This window comes from Molossus molossus, unplaced genomic scaffold (genome assembly GCF_014108415.1).
Source record: "Molossus molossus isolate mMolMol1 unplaced genomic scaffold, mMolMol1.p scaffold_m16_p_18, whole genome shotgun sequence".
Classification (NCBI taxonomy): domain Eukaryota; kingdom Metazoa; phylum Chordata; class Mammalia; order Chiroptera; family Molossidae; genus Molossus; species Molossus molossus.
The window spans coordinates 33,955,187-33,975,991 of NW_023425353.1; the positions used below are offsets into that span (position 1 = coordinate 33,955,187).

Consider the following 20,805-nt stretch of genomic DNA (forward strand, 5'->3'; position numbering starts at 1 on the left):
GTCCAATGTAAATACTAAACACAATGTAAATACAAACACCCCTCTTGGTCATATGCATTTGGGTACTTTGTTTTGGAGCTACTGAATCACCTGTACAGAATGAAGCCAGCTGAAAAATTACTACTCTCCCCCATCATCTTAAAATTTTATGACAATACCACTAATTAAAGGTTATTGGTGGTGGGATGGGGAATGTATGGCATAGCTTTCCTCCCTGGGAAAAAGAGAAAATAACCTATGTCTAGAGTAGACAGAAACTGTGTTTTTCAGAAGAATATGCCTATATTTTTATTATAGCTAGATATGAACAGGCTGGACTAGGGGTTCCCCTACTAATAAAGCTAAATTTTTGTCATCTGTAATAAAATTTAAAAAAGACAAAAATTACAAAATGTAATTTTTTCATGCAAATGAAGGATTGTTGGCTATCTTGAGATTCTTTAGTCCCAATATGCAAATAAGAGAGGCAAAAACTGTAAGGAGGTAAAGTACATATACTGTCCTTGCAACATTCATTGTTCCAGGATGTTTATGGTTCAGCCTTGAGCTAAATTTAGCAACTTAATAGCAGCTCTGAAAACTGAGGCACAAATTGTGTATTCTATAGGCTGCAAAGCCTTCATAAGCCCCACTTCCTTAAGAGCCTCCTTGCTCCATTTTAAGGCACCTTGATATTAGTTACTGTGTTTTAAATATTTCAGTACACACACACACACACACACACACACACACACACACACACACACACACCACCTTTGATTGAAAACTTTTCTTGGCCCTGGCCGGTTTGGCTCAGCGGTTAGAGCATCGGCCTGCAGTCCGGAGAGACCCGGGTTCGGTTCCCGCTAAGGGCATGTACCTTGGTTGCAGTTTGTCCCCGGCCCTGGTTGGTCGTGCAGGTGGCAGCCACTCGATGTGTCCCTTTCATGTCGATGTCTCTCTCTCTCTCTCTCTCTCTCTCTCTCTCTCTCTCTCTCTCTCTCTCTCTCTCTCTTCCTCTCTCTCCCTCCCACTCTATCTGTGCAAAAAATGGAAAAAAATGTCCTCGGGTGAGGATAAAAAAAAAAAGAAAACTTTACTTGGAAAGCATTGATGATCAACCGTTCTGCCATAAGACTTACCAGGAATAGTTGGTTTCTCATCACCAGAAAAGCTCCAGTGTGTCATATCTCACATAGTGTATAGGAAGTGTTTTTATAGCAGAAGTCATAGTCATAGGGACCATGGCCATATTTGAGCAATAAGGAGGCCCCAGGGAATCAAGTCTTAGGGATGGTCCTCATCTGGGGTTTTCTTCAATCAGATACTCCATTGAGGCAGGTCATAATTCCCAGGAGAAACGCTTGATTAACCATCTCTAGTCTTTGTGTAACTGTTATCTGAGTTTTTTATAGGAGACCCTTGGATACACAAAACAACAGTTTTGACAATGAGCTACATTAAACAAATCAGAATAATAAGGAGTAGGACAATTTGCACTCATAATCACTACCCTGTTTTGCCTAGTATATATCTGCAAGTGTATAATCTAAAATAGCTGGGGGAAGGGTATTCAAGTAACAGTTGTGCTCTTTCTACTTGGATACCTTGGGTCATATAATAAATTTCTGGCTATATTTATTACCTAGTGTCTTAAAATTGACAAAAATGGGTTGTGGATAAACTAGTATTTTTTAGAAGGACCAGTTATAGTCTACTGATTTATTTATTTATTTATTTTTTCTAAATTGTTTTGGATAGAGTTAGACCTTTCCATTACATTGTCTGAAACATTCACATTCATTATGAGAAATATTTTAATGAGTTATTCATAAGCCAAAGTATGACTCAACAATAACATTTATATCAGTGAGTACTAGATTAAATAAATCCCCATCTGGATTAGTCATAATCATCTCTATATTGATAGTATAGTAATACTCTGGTGTTCAAGATTTTTATCTACCAGATTTAAAACATCTACAAAACATGACTTTACAGTGGTATAATTTAATTACATTTTTATTGTGTAATATATTTTAATAATTACTAAGACCTAGCCCTGGCCAGTTTGGCTCAGCAGTTAGAGCGTCGGCCTGCGGTCCTGAGAGACCCGGGTTCGGTTCCCGCTAAGGGCGTGTACCTCGGTTGCAGTTTGTCCCTGGCCCTGGTCGGTCGTGTGGGTGGCAGCCACTCGATGTGTCCCTTTCACGTCGATGTTTCTCTCTCTCTCTCTGTTCCTCTCTCTCCCTCCCGCTCTACCTGGGCAAAGGATGGAAAGATGTCCTCGGGTGAGGATAAAAGAAAAAAAAAAAAAAATAATTACTAAGACCTATTAAATTATCTGTCTAAAGCCAGATATTGAATTCTCTATCTTTTTAATTTATTGTAGGTATAACTTTTTATTTTAACAAATCTTAAATGAATTTTTTGGTCTTTTAGACTTTTATATATGGGATTAGTTTTTTTTGTGTTTGTTCAATAAATAAATTCTACACATAATATATGTCCAACGTTTAGTTAGGGAGTGTATATTTAGAGATCAACAAAATCATAAAATGCTCTAGACAGTGAATTCATGTTAAAAATAGGGGAAAAGCTTTTTTTAAAAAATATTTTTTTCTTTATTGACTTTCTGGATAGAGGAAGGGAGAGAGAGATAGAAACATCGATGAGAGAGAACATCAATTGGCTGCCTCCTGCATGCCCCCCACTGGGGATCGGGCCCACAACCTGGGCATGTGCCCTGACCGGGAATCAAACTGGTGACCTCTTGGTGCATGGGTTGACACTCAATCACTGAGCCACACCAGTCGGGCGGGAGAAAGCTTTATACACTAATAGCAGTAATACCTTGACAAGTTCAATATTTAAGAAATTCAAGACCCAGTGAGAACCCAAAAGATAAATTAATTATCTGAGGTTGAAAGCCTCAAAGTTATTCAGCCTTAAAACTAGATTTTTAAAAGATGATTGGAAATTCACCACAAAAACCAGGATGGAGCTTATAGGGAAGATGGAGCTTAGGATGTATAGGAGGAAACAGTGAGATACAAAGCTGAAGAGAATGACTATTAGTCTTAGTAGACCGGACTAAGGAAACTGGATTTAATATTAATAAATAGGCCATCCTTAAAACATTATTGTGCTCCTAGACATACTAGACAGTGTCCTAGATTAATGCTAGAAATGCAGAGATGAGTAAGAAATGGCTTTGAAAATTATAATATTTTTATAGCATTGACTTGCAGAAGTGTTCTTTCCAAATGTATTTTTACATTATCCGTTAATTGGTATATATATTTCTCATGGGCCAGTTTAATTTTTTTATACTTTAATAGTCTTAAGTTTTGACAGAATTGAAAGAATTAGGCTTAATTAGCAGTGGTCTGATAGTAAAGATCAAAGTTTTTTTAATAATCCTTGCCCAAGAATATTTTTTCATTTATTTTTAGAGTCACAGGGAGGGAGGGAGGGAGGGAGGGAGGGAGGGAGAGAGAGAGAAACAGAGAGAAACATCGATGTGAAAGAGACATCAATTGGTTGCCTCACACGCCCCAGACCAGGGTTGGGGACTGAACCACAACCAAGGTACATGCACAAGTTACATGTCATTTGATACACACAGATGCATATATGTAACATGCGTAAACTATGTATGTCTGCTACCCTCAATTTAGGAACTGAAATATTACTGAAATACCTTTGTATTCCTCTCCTCTCTCATTCCAGTGCTTCTCAGAGGTAATCAGTATAATAAAAAGGAGTGATATTAGCAGTTCCATTGCTGCTTTGACTTGACATATTTTTTTCATTTATGTCTATGACTAAGGAAACATGAGTTTTCAAAACTTCTGATTAAGTAAAAAATATATACAGGGGTCATTTAGATATCCTTACCATTATTTTAGATCCATTTTTGATGGGATTATTTATGTGGTGATACGTTCATTTGATCAATAAATATTTGAGTGTCTGTAAAACATTCCAGGCATTAAGGATATAGCACTGAATAAACCAAGCAAAAGTTCCTGCCCTCAGGGAATTTACATTTTAGTTGGGGAAGAAACCAATGAATAGAATGTATAGACAAAATACTATAGTATGACAAATGACAATAAATGCTATGCCAAAAAATAAAGCAGAAAAGAAATAAGAGATTGGGAGGTGAAAGATTATTTTAAATAGGATGGCCAGGGAAACCTGTCTAAGAATGTGACCTTAAGTAAAGACTTATAGGAATGGAGTAAACAACATATATCTGGGGGTAAGAGAAAACAAGAAAGGCAAATGACCCAGAGATAGAAGCATATTTAGGGTATTTGAGAGAAAACAAAGAAGCCAGTTTAGCTAAAGCACACTGATTTATATATTACATTTGTTTGGTATGTTTTAGGACTTTTTCAAAATATAAAACTGCTCCTTTTTTTTTTAAATGACAGTAAATTATAGATGACAAGTTGTCTTGTAAAGTATCTTACATTTTTATTTCTCTGACTCTTTTTCTCATTTTATCATTTAACTCGGTTTCTATAACTCATATATTTTGTAATTGTTAGGTCTTATTAATTACCTCATTAGATTATAGTTACACATTCTTTGCAAGAAAATTTCATAGGTGGTACTATATACTTCACAATGTGTCACAATAGGTGACACATGTTGGGTTGTCCACTAATTAGTGATGCTAAGATTGATCAGTTGTTTAAGGTGATGATCATTGAATCTTTTTGTAAGTACTTTTGCAGTTATCAAATAAATTGGCACTTTTTAACATTGTGCTTATGCTAACTTGCCACTGTTAATGGTTTTAATTTCCATTGATGATTTGTTTCTGAAATTTTGGATTTGAATGTTGAAGCCAGTGTGGCCTGAAGTCTGGGGGGAAAAAAAGGTATTATCTGTATCAGTCATATATGAATTAAAGGGCGTTTGCCTCTACTTATGGGACATACTAGATAGGCAGATTAGGCATCCCTAAACAAAAGAGTTGTGCCTCCCACAGGGAGTCAGGGGCAGAGTTTTTTCTTGTTTTCTGTTGTGAATAAACCCACTCAGTAAATGAAACCAGGAACAGACGTCGTTTTTTGTCCATCAGTCACTTCAGTAGATTTTATTTCTTTAATATTTGAATATTTATCACATCCCTCCCATTTTGTCCATCATCATTAATATTTTAGATTAAACTATCTTTGCATCACCACTCCTTTGTTTGAATTTACTACAGTGGTATGTCTCTTTGCTCCTTTTCCTTCACCTCTTTACCTTTGACTATTCTCCACATCAAAACCAAAAATATTTTTTAAAGCTCACATCTGTCTGTTCATCATATTTACAAAACAAAAACAAATACCCTTCATTGGTCACCCATCACCTCCAAAGTAATGTTTGTGGCTTCCTTAGCCTTCTTTGTATAAATAAAGATCCCTGTGATCTGGCCCAATCTTCTTAGTTACCACCACCACATTTATTTTAGTGTGCCAAACTTAAAGCAGCTCTGTAGTCCCATTGTTGTACTGTTGTTTAAAGTTCTACTACTGTTTTTAATTCACTTATATTACTGGACATTTTCTCACTTAAAAGAGAAGTTCTTTGATGGGTGGGAGAAATAGATAAATTGGTCAAAGGGTGTCCACTTCTGGTTGTAAGCTAAATAATGTTTAGCTAGTGTACAGCATGGTGATTATAGTTAATAACACTATATTATATACTTGAAAGTTGCTGAGAGAGTAAATCCTAAATGTACTCACCAAAAATAGAGATGGGTAATGTGACAGGATGGAGGTGTTCACACAGCTAATGCTACGGTAGTAATCATTTTGGATGTGGAAGTGTATTCAGTCAACATATACATCTTAAACTTACACAGTATTGCATATCAATTATATCTCAAAGCTGGAAAAAATAAGCGGAAGTTTTTAGAAGAAAATTCTGGTTTTGTTTATACACCAAGGACCTGGAATAGTGCCTAGAGCATATATGTTGCTCAATAAATATGTGAATAGATGGAAGGGTGGGTAAATGGTTGGATTGATGGATAGTTTCTTCAAACAAGTCACTGTTTTAAGTAATATCTTTGGGTAAGTCTGTTGAAATTAGGTAACCAAAAGCCAATATTTCACCAAACACAGGTGACATTTTTTACAATGTCCATCAACTGGGTTAAAAATCAGTTCTCTTGGATTTACTCTGAGAATTTTATATCTTCAAATATCTACAGTTTGTGACCAAATTGGGTTCCCAAATATCTCTGAGGACCGTTCATTGGTATTTCTATTTTCTGCAAATCATTCTTGGCTACTATAAAATTTAAATGCTTTGTGATTAGGCAGTTAGCTTTCTGTCTCTGCTAGCTGCTTGAGTTTTACTTTGCAGTTGGACCTCTCATGAAGTTGTCCTCATGCTAGTCAGAGGCTGTAAATCTTCGTTTTTGTTGCTGGCTTTTTTCTCTGAAGCTTGGCACCTTTTTCCTCCCTCCCTCCCTCCCTCCCTCCCTCCCTCCCTCCCTCCCTCCCTCCCTCCCTCCCTCCCTCTCTTCCTTCCTTCCTTCCTTCCTTCCTTCCCCATTAGTGTTCACAAAAACTTATAAAATAGACTTTGCCATTAGTTGCTTGTCTCTCTGTTTGGGATCAGAAACCCAGTGTTCCTTTCTTGGAAGATCAGTCCTTCTGTCCTAAAAGTAGTCAAGTGAAGCTCCATTGTTGAGTAGAAAATACATGGACTTTACGTTCCCAGATCCAAAAGTTTGTAGTTCTGGGGTCTAGGATGAGTTCTTAAGATGTTATTTCTCTCATCTTTGTATAAACTAATAATCACCACAGTGTATGGATAAAACAAGATTGTATATGTGAAAAATGCATAACATATAAATGCTAGCTAGAGTTCAGTATTCATGGTACACCCTCAGCTTTCAGCTTTCTATGCATTCCTGTACCACAAAGTTCTTTTGCTCCACACTCTTGCCCCTCTTTGTAGTGGCAGACTGGTGTTGTTTTATTTCCTGGTACTAGAATGACGGCATGTGGATTCTCTGTTGTCCTAGTCTTGCCTAAGTCTTAAGCATGCCTTGTGTGCCTGAAGCTACTGGAGGACTTTGTCAGCTTTCCTATCCCTCCTTGCTATAGCAGCTAAACTCCTCTTTCTGTCTGTGGTTGGACAAGGGCGGTACTACATTTCCTGGCCTCCTCCCAGTGCTAGCAGACTCCTGTTAGGTATTGGTATAGGTTTTGTCTTCTTTTCTTCCCCAGGTAAAGGATTTTTTTATTCTACTCTTCTAGCTGCAGGAGTTTTTGGACTGTGCTGTGGTATAGTTACTCAGTTTGCTGACCTCCCATCAGATTCGTTAGGAGATAAAGGTGTAGAGAAGTGAACTGGGCTTACTCTCCCCCCAACAGTTGAGGGTCATTTCCTGCAGGCCTGCACAATGAGAGAAATGCTCTCTGTAAAACAAAAATTACTTCTATGTGGATGAATTTGTTGCTCTTTTGTAATTTCTGGCTTTTGTATTGTATTTAAAAAAAGATTTCCCTACTCTAAGAATATTCTCCCATGTTTTCTGCTATTTGTATTTTGATTGAATATTTTAAAGTGTTTTGATTCATTAGGAATTTATTTTGGTGTAAGGTGCAGTGCATGTCTTGTTTTTTCTAGTGAACATCTAGTGGTACTAAAATCATTTACTAAATAATTCATCTTTCCCCACTGCTCACAATTCTCCCATAACTGGAGGGTTGCATTTGTCTGTGGGTAACAGAAAGTCTGGTTAACGATGGCTTAAATTCACAGGAGTTTGTCTTATGTAAAATAAATGTAGGCGAAGACTGTGCATGTTGGTTCCCTTAATAGAGCAAAAACCTAGACTTTTGCTATCTTTCTCTTTAATCTTTTACTTTTTTTTTAATCCTCACCCTCGGGGATGTGTTTTTATTGATTTTAGAGGAAGGGTGGGAGGGAGGGAGAGAAAGAGAGAAACATCAATGTGAGAGGGAAACATCTATCAGTTGTCTCTCAGATGCACCCCGACCGAGATCAAATCCACAATCTAAGTATGTGCTCTGACCAGAATCATACCAGCAAACTTGGTGTGGGGAACAATGCTCCAGTCATCTGGGCTACACTGGCCAGGGCTATGATTCTTTATCTTCATACTTGTCCCTTTATGATTGAAAATGTCTATTGAGCACTCAGCACCACATGAGCTCCAGATCAGTGAAAGAGGAAAGGACAAAGGGCTGAAGAGGTCAAACTAGCTTAGTGCGTCCATTTTAAAGGGCTCTTCCAGAAACATTATCTAGCAAATTACATGTTTTTTCTCAGATATTTCTTAAACATTATTTTCCAGGCCATTAATGTATTTACTACCAGTGACAATTCTTTCTTTTCAGTTCATCAACTGAATTGTTTAAATAAATTTTAAAAATTTTTCTTTATTGATATTGTTAAGAGAGAGGGAGGGAGATAGAAACATCGGTGAGAGAGAACATCAATCAGCCGCCTCCTGCACACCCTCCCCTGGGGATCCAGCCTACAACCTGAGCATGTGCCCTTACCAGGAAGCGAACCAGTGACCTCCTGGTGCATGGGTTGACGCCCAATCAGCGAGCTCACCGGCCAGGCAATTAAATAAAATATATTAAATATATGTACCCCTCCATATATGGACAATATAAGTGTGTCCACACACACACACACTAGGATGTTATTCAGCCATTAAAGAAAGAAAATCTTGCCCTGGCCGGTTTTGCTCAGTGGTTAGAGCGTTGGCCTGCAGTCCAGAGACACCCGGGTTTGTTTCCCGCAATGGGCATGTACCTCGGTTGCAGTTTGTCCCCGGCCCTGGTTGGGTCGTGCGGGTGGCAGCCACTCGATGTGTCCCTTTCACGTCAGTGTTTCTCTCTCTCACTCTCTTCCTCTCTCTCCCTCCCACTCTATCTGAACAGAAAATGAAAGAATGTCCTCGGGTGAGGATAAAAAAAATAAAAAAATTTTCAAAAAAGAAAATCTTGTTAGTTGCTGCAACTAGGATGGACCCTAAAAGACATTATGCTAAATTAAATAAGTCAGATAAATACTGTATGATCTCACATATAAGGAGAATAAAAACAAAAACAAAAAAAACGCCAGGCTCAGTGATACAGAGGACAGATAGTGGTTGCCAGAGGGAATATAACATACAGCATGATGACTATAGTTAATAATACTATATTGCATATTTGAAAGTTATGAAGAGTAGATCTTAAAAGTTCTCATTATAAGAAAACCAAAGTAATCTGTAACTATGTTTGATGACAGATTTTTTTAGGGTTTTTTTGTTTTGTTTTGTTTTTTGGTATGTGCCCCTAGTGGGAACTGAACCCGGGACTCTCTGGTCCGCAGGTCGACGCTCCAGCTGCTGAGCCAGACCAACCAGGGCAGTGACAGATATTTTATTGTTTATTTTTTTTGTTAATCCTTACCCTAGGATATTTTTTCATTGATTTTTAGACGGAATGGGAGAGAAAGAGAGAGAGAGAGAGGGAAGGGAGGGAGAAAGAGAAACATCAATGTGAAAGAGACACATCTTTTGGTTGCCCTCCCACACAGCCCCCACCGGGGTCAGGTGTGAAACCTGCAACAAAGGTATGTGCCCTTTACTGGGAATTGAACCTGTGACCATTGGGTCCATGGGTCTATGCTCTAACCAGTGAGCCAAACCATCCAGGACTGGTGACAGATGTTAACTAGACTTATTCTGGTGATAATTTTGCAATATATAAGAGAAATAAATATATATTAGTTCCCTTGAGATTTAAAAAATTTTTGTTTTGTGCTACATTTGAATATTTTGAAATGTACATCGTTTTTTATTTTGGTTTTCATACGTGTTGATATTTCTGCCTCCTTTCCTCTTGCTTGCTGTTGGGCTTATTTAGATGGATCATTTTCTTTGTAGTCTTCTTGAGGCATAGATATGATTGTTTTGGAACACAGAATGGCTGAATTTCACAGTATATAAAGCAAGAGAAGCTCTACCCTAATGCGCTTTTGTGATATAGAAGCAACAGGCAGCCTACTAAAATATACCTCTCCACTCTACTACCCTCTCTACACTACTACCCTCTGCACTCTACCCCTACATCCCCAATCTCAAGGGCAAGGAGGATTAAACCAGCCTCTTCAGTTCCTTTTTTTATCTTTTTAGGATTTAGTAAACCCCATAGCATTCCTCTAGCACTAACATTGGGGTATTTGACTGTCAGGCTCTAACTTTTTGGGGAGTATTTGACTGTCAAGCTGTTTCCTATCTCTTCTTTCTGTTCCTTGCTTTTGGGACCTTCTGTTCTAAGTATGGCACTAGTTCTTTTTTGGGGGGTAACAATAGAACTCAAGGCCTTACTTATAAACAATTGTCCTAGCAAAAATTTGGCCTTGAAAAGAAAAACAGCCACATATTGAATTTTCAGATAAACATGTTCACAGAATTTCTCACTCTGCCTTGTGAATTTCTAGTTCTCTACCAAAATATTTTAGGCTATACTGGGAAACCTCTAACTAGTTGAGTTCAACTGTCTACTTTGTGTTTCAAACAAGATGACCCAATCTGGTGATACCAAGAGCCTATGTTAAATAGTCTGTACTTTGAAATGTTCATAAAACTTCTCTAGAAAAGACAGTTAATAGAAAGTTCATAGTAAAATTGGAAAAAAGCAGGGTTGCAGTTTTAGGTGAGAAATGGTAGTTTTGGACGTCTTAATAAAATGCTTATACTTTTTTATTTCATTCTTTCCAATGTATATGTTTATTGACTTTAATGAGAGGGAGAAGGCAGGGGGAGAGAGACAGAGAAACATCGATGTGAGAAAGATTGATTGGTTGCCTTCTGTATGTGCACCTACCGGGGATCAAACTCACAACCTTTTGGTATACAGGATGATGCTTCCACCAATTGAGCCACACTGGCCAGGGCTAAAATGCTTATACATTTGAAATTTTCTATTAAAAATTCCATTTAAGCAATTAAAAGATGCTGTGTGACACAGGTATCATGATTAGCTTGATCTGAATTCAATGGCAAATGTCCTTTCTTTGTAAACTTCTGTAATAATTTTTGTTTTCTGCTTCAAATTATCTCATCTAGGACCCAAATACAACAAAGTGGAATTATTATTCTAAATGAATGGCTTAGCCCAGCTATTATGGCTCAGTGGTTGAGTGTCGACCCATGTACCAAGAAGTTGCCAGTTCAATTCCCGGTCAGGGCACATGCCCAGGCTGTGGGCCAGATCCCCAGCGGGGGGCATGCAGTAGGCGGCCAAGCAGTGTGTTTCTCTTTCTCTTACTCCCCCCCCCCATTCGTCTTTCTCTAAAATCGATAAAGAAAAAATAAATAAATGAAAGGCTTAGAACAATGAATTAAATACTAAAACTAAGTAATATATTTTAGTGTAGTAAGAATTAGTTAGCCCTGGCAGGTGTGGCTTAGTGATTTGAATGTCTGCTCTAGCATGGAACAGTCTCAGGTTCAATTCCCGATCAAGGGCACGCATCTGGTTTGAAGCTTCCATCCCCAGCCCTGGTCGAGGTGCATGGGGAAGGCAGCCAATTGTTGTGTCCCTCTTACAGTGATGATTTTCTCTCTCTCTCCCCCTCCGTCCCTCCCTCACACTCTCTAAAATCAGTGGGAAAATAGCCTTGGATAAGGATTAACCAAAAAAAGGACATTTACCATTAAAATAAAATTTAAAAAATTATTTAGTTTTAGAAGATTAAAATAAGAAAAAAAAAGAGAGAGAGATAAAACCATCAGTATACCTTTGTAAGTTATCTCCAGTTTCTGTCCACATCTACTTTGAGAAAAAGGCCCCTTTATAGGTAGGAAGAAAAAAAAAAACCTTTCATCAAACTCATATCATATGCCATACTTAATATGTTCTTTTTCTCCCTTTTAGGACAGTGGTGATTATCCCCTTACTATGCCTGGACCTCAGTGGAAAAAATTTCGTTCAAACTTTTGTGAATTTATTGGAGTCCTGATTCGACAGTGTCAGTATAGCATAATTTATGATGAGTATATGATGGACACAGTAATCTCCCTTTTGACTGGTTTGTCCGACTCCCAGGTCAGAGCTTTTAGGCATACAAGTACCCTTGCTGGTGAGTAACCTACTTTTTTTTTTTTTTTCTTTTCATTTAATTATGTTTAATATGTTCTATTCTAACTAAACTTTAACTACTGTGCTCCTGAAAAATATCATTTCCCCACTTTCAAATGCATCAGAATCGTTTGTGTTATCTGTGCAGGTAAAATGTATGCCTATTTTGATAACTATAGCATTTGATACCTTGAGAATGAAAATTTCTTGCAGATGTCAACAACTCTCTCTCTCTGAATGTTTTTTTTTTCTTCTTACATTCTTATTTTATAATCAGACAAATTTGGGAGTCCAATAGTCCATATTCTTTGGTAAATCCAAATTATAATAGTTGAAATTTCAAAGTCATACTTTTTTTTTATTTATTTATTTTAGAGAGAGAGTAAGGGAGACGGAGAGAGATAGAAACATCAATGAGAGAGAACATCAGTCAGCCGCCTCCTGCATGCCCCCGACTGGGGATTTGGCCCACAATGTGGGTATGTGTCCTGACCGGAAATTGAACCAGCAACCTCTTGGTGCATGGGTCCTTGCTCAACCACTGAGCCACACCAGCTGGGCACTTTTGTCTACGTAATTACATTGCTTTATTACTTGTTATTGTCCATAAATGTGTAAATATTTATTTGTTTATATATTGGAAACAATTTCATCTCATTATAATAAGTAATTGCTACTTAGTTGGCTTGCTTCCTATTTCTAGTGCTATAATAACCTAAGTATATCTGAATATAATGTCTTTAGAAACAGTTCATTTATGTAGACTGTGGATAATCCGAAGAACTGACAGTTTACAGTTTTCACACATGTAGAAAACTTCTCAGTCAACTGCATTCACTTTTTCCTTGTTTTTTTGTTTTTGTTTTTGTTTTTTTCATAACAAGGTGATTTTGTTAATTTAGCAATTGTTCTATTTTCCTTCAACTACTTTGTGGTTACCTAAAATGACTGTTCTTTTTCATCTTTGATATACAGTGTGTCTGTATATGTTTGTACATGCACAGGTATTTAAATACTTCCAAATTACATTCTTTTTAGTAGCAGCAACTTCGTTTACATTCATCTCACACATTACCATAATAAAAGCCATGTTTAGTGTAAATTAATTGTAGTTCATCTGGCAGTTAGATTTCTCATTTATCTAATGTAATTAAAGCATTGGTTTGCAAACTTCAGTATGCTTTAGAATCATCTAGAGGGTTATTGAAACAGATTGCATGGCTTTACCCCCAGAGTTCAACAGGTTTCTAGATCATGCTGATACTTTGGTGACTATATATTGCAAACTCCTAATTTAATATTTTGTCTTTTTTTTTGCTTTAACTGTTGTGAATCACCCATATTTTTAAATTCTTTATTTTTTTTCTTACTCAGTGTAGTTAATCCATTCTATTAGTGTTCATTTATTTCTTTTTCATCCTCACCCGAGGACATTTTTTGATATTTTGTTCAGATAGAGTGGGAGGGAGAGGGAGGGAGAGAGAGATACATCGACATGAAAGGGACACATCCAGTAGTTGCCACCCGCACAACCCAACCAGGGCTGGGGACAAACTGCACCTGAGGTACTTGCCCTTAGCGGGAACCGAACCCCGGTCTTTCGGGACCGCAGGCCGACACTCTAATCGCTGAGCCAAACCGGCCAAGGCAGTGTTCATTATTCTTAGTTATAATTTTGTAGGAAACAAACATGAAACATAAATTTTTTCTTTTTTGAGGGTGTCATTAGGAAAAGAAGATCTTTTATCTTTTTTTTCACATTTTATTAATTTTATCTTTTTTAAAAGGTAAAATAAAAATAAAATTTATTGTTGAACTTTTTCTGTAGAGAACAAACATCAAACACATTTCACATTTTGTGTCTTGAGAGTATCTACTTCCTCATTATTAGGAAGAAAAGAGATCCTGTATCCAGTTGTATATTTTTTAAAAGTTACTGTATAATTTAAAAGTTACTATATTTAAAAGTATCTGATATATTGCATTTTTTTCTTCCTAATTTCATGACTTACCATATTTTCTGCATTTGACGTTTCCTTTTTTATTTTCTTTATATATTCTATATACTTTTCATCTTACTTTTTCTTTTTTTTTTTTTTTTTTATCCTCACCCGAGGACATTTTTTCATTTTTTGTACAGATAGAGCGGGAGGGAGAGAGAGGAAGAGAGAGAGAGAGAGAAACATCGATGTGAAGGGACACATCGAGTGGCTGCCACCCGCACGACCAACCAGGGCCGGGGACAAACTGCAACCGAAGTACGTGCCCTTAGCGGGAACCGAACCCGGGTCTCTGCGGACCGCAGGCTGACGCTCTAACCGCTGAGCCAAACTGGCCAGGGCTCATCTTACTTTTTCTATCTCTGTATAGTAATGTCCATTTATCTGGTTGTGAGATGCATAGTAAATTCAGTGATTGGAAATAAACCAACTTAAACATAAAATAAAAATTGCTTCTGAAAAGCCAGAGTTGCTGTTATAAAAAATTATGTTTTCCCAAAGCCAAGAGAAAAGGAGAAGCAACAAATGAACGGACTTTTGATACAATTGTGAAATGATCATTTATAACAAAAAAAGAGGACAAAAGAAATGATTTACAGATATCAAGATAGCAATCTGGGGCTTCTGTAGGGGCAGGCTTTCTCTCTTTAATCCAGAAAGCCATGTGCATTTTGTATAAAAAACATACCACATACTGTATTTAATACAACAAAAGAAGAAATATGCAGAATATTTTAACTTTTAAAATGTTTCAGTTTCCTCTAAAATGCACTGCAATTCATTTGTCTTTGTTCTTCACTGCCATGTAAATGAAGTATTACAATATTTCACCTACTTCATGATGGTCCATTTCAGCTCTCCTTTCCATTGGCACATTTTCAGTGCCTTTTTACTATTGTATTGTTTTTCCCTATACTTATTATCCTGGTTATATATGTATATATATTCTAATTTTATATATACTTAAATATATTTTAATTATGGCTTTCCTCCTGTTTCCTTTGAGTTGAGTAGCTCCCCCCTCCTTCCAATGCCTTTTTGTCTTTACACAATTTACCTGTGATCATGATAACTCTTTTTAAAAAATCTTTTTATTGATTTTTTACAGAGAGAGGAAGGGAGAGAGAAATGGAAACATTGATGTCATAGAGAAACATCGATCAGCTGCCTCCTGCATGTCCCCCACTGGGGACTGAGCCAGCAACCCAGGCATGTGCTCTGACTGGGAATCAGATCGAGAATCAAACCAGGATCTCTCAGTCCATGGGACAAGACTCAATCCACTGAGCCACACTGGCTGGGCTCATGATAGCTTTTTAAAAAACTGCTTGATAAATGCCATTCTGTCTTCCCTAAGTGCCATTATTATAGGATTATCTAGCCTATTTGAATTTGAAATTACTTTTCTAAATCAGTTGTCAAGAAAAACAGATCATTATATTTATACTGATTTTTCGAAAGCTAAAACCATTTTCAAGTCATTCTCAAATTTACTTCAAAACGTTACTGTAATTCCCATTTGTCTGTTAATGATCATACCTCCCAAGTCTCAGTTTTATAAACTGTGAGACATATCAGTCACCTACCTTTCAACAAAGCACAGAGATCTTGCTGAAAACATAATTCTATGTTGGGTAAAAATTATCCATTTTTTTCAAGGGTCTTTTTGTTATCATCTTTGCCTTCTTCCTTTTTTTTTTTTTTTTTTAATGGTATTTGGGTAGATTAAAAGATAATCATTTTTATTCACTTTGCAGGACGAGTCTTGGGGACTAGATAAAATGGGCAGGAACATTTAATCCTCTGCTTCAAAGACTATGTGCATGGACAGTTACAAGGCAGTTATGGCCAGATATGATTATCGGCTTTGGAATAAAATGCTCCTTGACATTGCTTATATGTTAGCTGAGAAGAGAGACAATCAGGTTAGTTGTTTTGTAGGCTACAGATATGATCAGTTCCAGAGCTTCATAAGACATCATAGTGGTCTTATCTGTAGTACTTTTAATCTGTTTTCCAAATATCCCATTTTCTTATGATCAATTAATTAATGTATCCCTGTTGTCAGTGTTCATGCATTGTATTTAATTGTATAATTTTACCACATTTACATTAAAAATTTACATCCTGTAGTATTTTAGGTCTGTTCCACAGTTATAAGTAGTCTTTTTTTCTTTAGAGCTAAACTATGCTTTCTCCCTTTTTTTTTTTTGAATTCTCTTTACTGTTAAATTGAAATACACTATTAGCAATTACATTTTATATCATATTTTTGTTTTGTGTTTTCTGTCCTCTCAATTGGAATTTTAAAACATACCGCCTTATTTATTTATTTATTTATTTATTTATTTATTTTTAATTCTCACCCGAGGACACTTTTTGCATTCATCTTCAGATAGAGCGGGAGGAAGAGAGAGAGAGAGACACATCGACTGGCTGCCACCCACACAACCCCAACCGGGTCAGGGACAAACTGCAACCAAGGTACATGCCCTTAGCGAGAACCGAACCTGGGTCTCTCTGGTCCACGGGCTGATGCTCTAACAGCTGTGCCAAACCGGCCAGGGCCATACTGCCCTATTTATTTAATCCATCTTAATAGAGAAGCTTCACGTTGCAGTAGTTTTCATTAACTATTAATCTTTAGAAATAAGTGCCCTTATTTTTATTCTAAATAGCTATCTCATTTGGACATATTAGAACATAGGTTTTGGATTTAACTTGTATAAGTAATATTATGTAATTATTATTTTGGTGGATTTATAATCTGAGACTGGGCATTTTTTATTTATTTATTTTTTCAATCAGATGACACTTTACTGAGGAGAAAAATTTTCCCTAAGGTCAAAAATGTATAGGATCTTTTATTTGTTTTACCACTTTGTTGGTTGGTATTATGAAGAAACTTCTACTCAAAGAATCCATTTTTCATATTTATGATTATATTATTATTAGGTGTTTGGTTTTAAATGTATACCAGTACTTGACAATTTGTTGAATTCAAATTTTTGCTAGATGGCAGTGTGCAGGATGAGTAATGTTGCTTTAACTTTTTCATTTTTTGCTATCTTATCACCTACATAATTTTCTGCAATGTTACAAGTAAATTGATATTGACTGCTTCTCACAGCTCAGGTGAAAATGCTAATTTGAAAAAAAAAAAGCAGAAATAAGAATGCAAAATTTAAAATAGGCCAGTCAGAGAAAGACAGATATCACATGATCTCATTTATATGTGGAATCTAATGAACAAAATGTAAACTGATGAACAAAATTGGACCATAGACATCGAAGCATGGAACATACTGACAGATCTCAGAGGGAAAGGAGGAGGGAGGTGAGAGGATATCACAATTTATGCATATATGCATAGCCCATGGACACACAATAAATAGGTGAAGGTCTGGGGTAGAGTGGGAGATTGGTGGAGGGGTGCAAAGGGGAGCAAATGGGGGGCATCTGTAATTCAACAATAAAATAAATTTAAATCAAAAGAATACAAAACATATTAATAATGACATAGTGATTGAGCCTATTCTATTTTTTTCTAAAGTGAATTTTGGAACAATTAGAAAATATGATTAAGATTGTCATGTGATAGTCAAGCAGCCTCAGTTGCTAGGAGGCCAATCTCTCAGATTCTTGGGGAAGTAAATATTTTTTTATATTTTATTATTTAACAATACTATGCTGACATATGGTTGATTTCACATTGACTTAATATTCATTATTGATTAACATTCTTTACTAAGTCAACTTCCTTGGACTTCTGAGGAGAAATATGATACATGAAATTGGTTCATACACTCAAAATCATTCTGCCTTAGTAAATTGACTTTTTCTTTGGCTTTCTGTTGCTGGAACCATGTAATACAATGCTTCATACAATGGGTTTTGGGCCAGACTGGCTGAATCCATATTCCTCTCTGCCTATTATTAGTTGAGGTACTTGGACAAGTCCTTAACTTATCTGATGGCCTCATTTTCATTATACGCTGAGTGGGGAAGATAATTAGAAGAAATTAGGTGTGCTTGGACCTGGCATGTAGTAAGCTTACTGGTATTATTCTGTAAAGACATAAAGAGCTGATTGTCTTTGCAGTGTTTCTGTTTGTTCATGTTTCTACTAAAAATATATTGAACACTTACTCTATTTTTGTAATAAAAACATTACAATTGGGAAATCAGAAATAAGTAAATAATTAGTTCTATCAAAAATTGCTAATTAAGAAAACTAAACATGAATATTCATTTTACTTAGTTTTTGGCTCTCAGTTCTCAAATTATATTTATGGAATTCTCTTAACCAAAAAGAGTATTTCTTTTTTTTTTTTTTATCTTTATTGTTGAATGTATTACAGATGTTCCTCATTTTTCCCCCATTGACCCCCTACTCCCCACTCCCACCCCCCTCCTACCTTTTCCCACACTGTTGTCTCTGTCCACTGGTTATGCATATAAGTTCCTTGGTTTATTTCTTCCCACCCCCAACACCTTTCCCTGTGAGGTTTGTCAGTCTAGCAATGAATTTGTACTTTTTAATCCTTTCACCTTTTTCACCCATTCCCCCAATCCCCCTCTCATCTGGGAACCAACAAAATGTTCTCTGTATCTATGAGATTGTTTCTGTTCTGCCTGTGCATTTTGTTTGTAGATTCCATTGTCGATAGTTATGTATTCATTGCCATTTTGTTTGTTCATATATTTTATCTTTTTCTTCAAAAAGACCCTTCAGCATTTCATATAATAATGATTTGGTGATGATGAACTCCTTTAACTTTGTCTTGTCTGGGAAACTCTTTATATGGTCATCGATTCTAAATGACAGCTTTGCAGGTTAGAGTAATCTTGGTTGTAGGTTCTTGCTTTTCATCACTCTGAATATTTCTTGCCACTCCCTTTTGGCCTGCAAAGTTTCTTTTGAGAAATCAGCTGACAGCCTTATAGGAACTCCCTTGTAGGTAACTAACTGCTTTTCTCTTGCTGCTTTTAAGATTGTCTCTTTGTCTTGAACCTTTTGCATTTTGATGATGATGTGTCTTGGAGTGGGCCTCTTGGGGTTCATCTTGTTTGGGACTCTCTGTGCTTCCTGGACTTGTATGTCTGTTTCCTTCACCAAGTTAGGGAAGTATTCTGCCATTATTGTTTCAAATAGGTTTTCAATTTTTTGTTCTCTCTCTTCTCCCTCTGGCACCCCAAGATGCGAATGTTGGCACGCTTGAAGTTGTCCCAGAGGCTCCTTACACTAGCCTCATTTCTTTGGATTCTTTTTTCTTTTTGCTGTTCTGATTGGGTGTTTTTTGGTTCCTTATATTCCAAAGCGATGGTTTGCTTCTTGGCTTAAGCTACTCTACTATTGAATCTGTGTAAATTATTCTTTATTTCAGTTAGTGCCTTCTTCATTTCTGACTGTGCGTTCATCATTTCTAACTGGTCCTTTTTTATGCTCTTGAGGCCCTCACTAAGTCCATTGAGCATCCTTATAAGCAGTATTTTGAATTCAGCATCTGTTAGGTTGCTTATCTCCATTTCGCTTACTTCTTTTCCTGGGGTTTTGTTCTGTTCTTTCATTTGGGACCTGTTTTTTATTTTGGCTGCCTCCCTGTGTTTGTTTCTATGTATTACTTAACGAGAGGTGTGGGGCTAGCCGAGACAAGATGCTGCTTGTTTGAAAGAATTTAGGAAAACCTGAAGCAGGATCCAAGGCAGGCCAATGCTGTGGTAAAGCAACTGACAACAGCTTGGGGCGGGGCCTCAGGGAATCACCTGGGCGGGGCAAACAGTGTGAGCCAGGTTGCTTGAGTCCCAGATATGGTGGCTGTCTGCTGCCCCAGGGAAGGGCTCACCAAGGGAGCAAAGGCCTCTAACAGCAGTTTGTCCAAGAGAAAGACCCCTCTCCAGCCCTTTCTCCAATGCCAACCGGTTCAGTTCTTCCCTGTATGTCTCTGGCGCCCCTCGAGCTGCCTCCCCTCCCGGCTTAGAGGGAGTGAATCTGATAAGTCCGTGTGTAGGCCCTTTAAGAGGAACTGCCTGGAGCTCCAGCCTCGTCAGCTTCCCTGAGCCTCAGTTCCCGCTGGTTTTTCCAGACAGAAGTTATGGGGACTTCTCTTCCTGGCACTGGAACCCTGAGCGGGGCGCCTGGTGTGGGACGGGGACCCCTCAGTCCTCAGGGAGGACCTTTCCAGTGGAGGTATCCTCCTAATTCTTATCCGCCACAAGTGGGTTTGGGGCCAGCCGGTCGCTCCACTGCCCTTCTGCTCTTCTGCCCCTCCTACCAGTCTCCATGCAGCTGCTTCTTTAATTTCGTAGATGTAGGACTTCCATTCAGCTTGATTTCAGGCGGTTTTTTACCACTTGTTTTTATTTTAGTGTTTTTATTCTATGTCCCCAACTCCAGTATTGTTTTTCTTTTATTGGGACTTTAAATCCTTTAATGCTATATTGTTAGTGTTCTTTACAGCCTTCCTGTCTTCACCTCCTCAGCTCTGATTCTGTCATCCAGATTTATTATAATGTATCTTCTTCATACCCTTAATTAACATCCTTACCTCTCTTTGTCTATCTTACCCCCTAGGCAAAGCTCATATTACCACCTGTTCCATACCTACACCAGAACCTGCTAAATGTGGCTCAGGAAAAACAATCATAATTTGGGGCTTTACATTTTTCTCTCAAGTCGACCTTTTATTGCTGCC

General features: G+C 37.3%; 1 protein-coding gene across 7 annotated transcripts in view; it reads left to right on the forward strand.

Annotated features, from left to right (window-relative positions):
* The window catches only part of STAG1 (stromal antigen 1), a 400,292-nt gene that overhangs the window by 212,148 nt on the left and 167,339 nt on the right, over nt 1–20,805 (forward strand). For 5 of the 7 annotated variants that reach the window (XM_036266503.1, XM_036266505.1, XM_036266501.1 and 2 more), the window contains exon 7: nt 11,907–12,111. In XM_036266503.1, coding sequence (XP_036122396.1) covers nt 11,907–12,111 — 205 coding nt within the window. Of the gene's footprint in view, nt 1–11,906; nt 12,112–15,899; nt 16,036–20,805 lie in introns of those variants that run through there. The other 2 variants (XM_036266508.1, XM_036266507.1) reach the window with 1 other exon arrangement.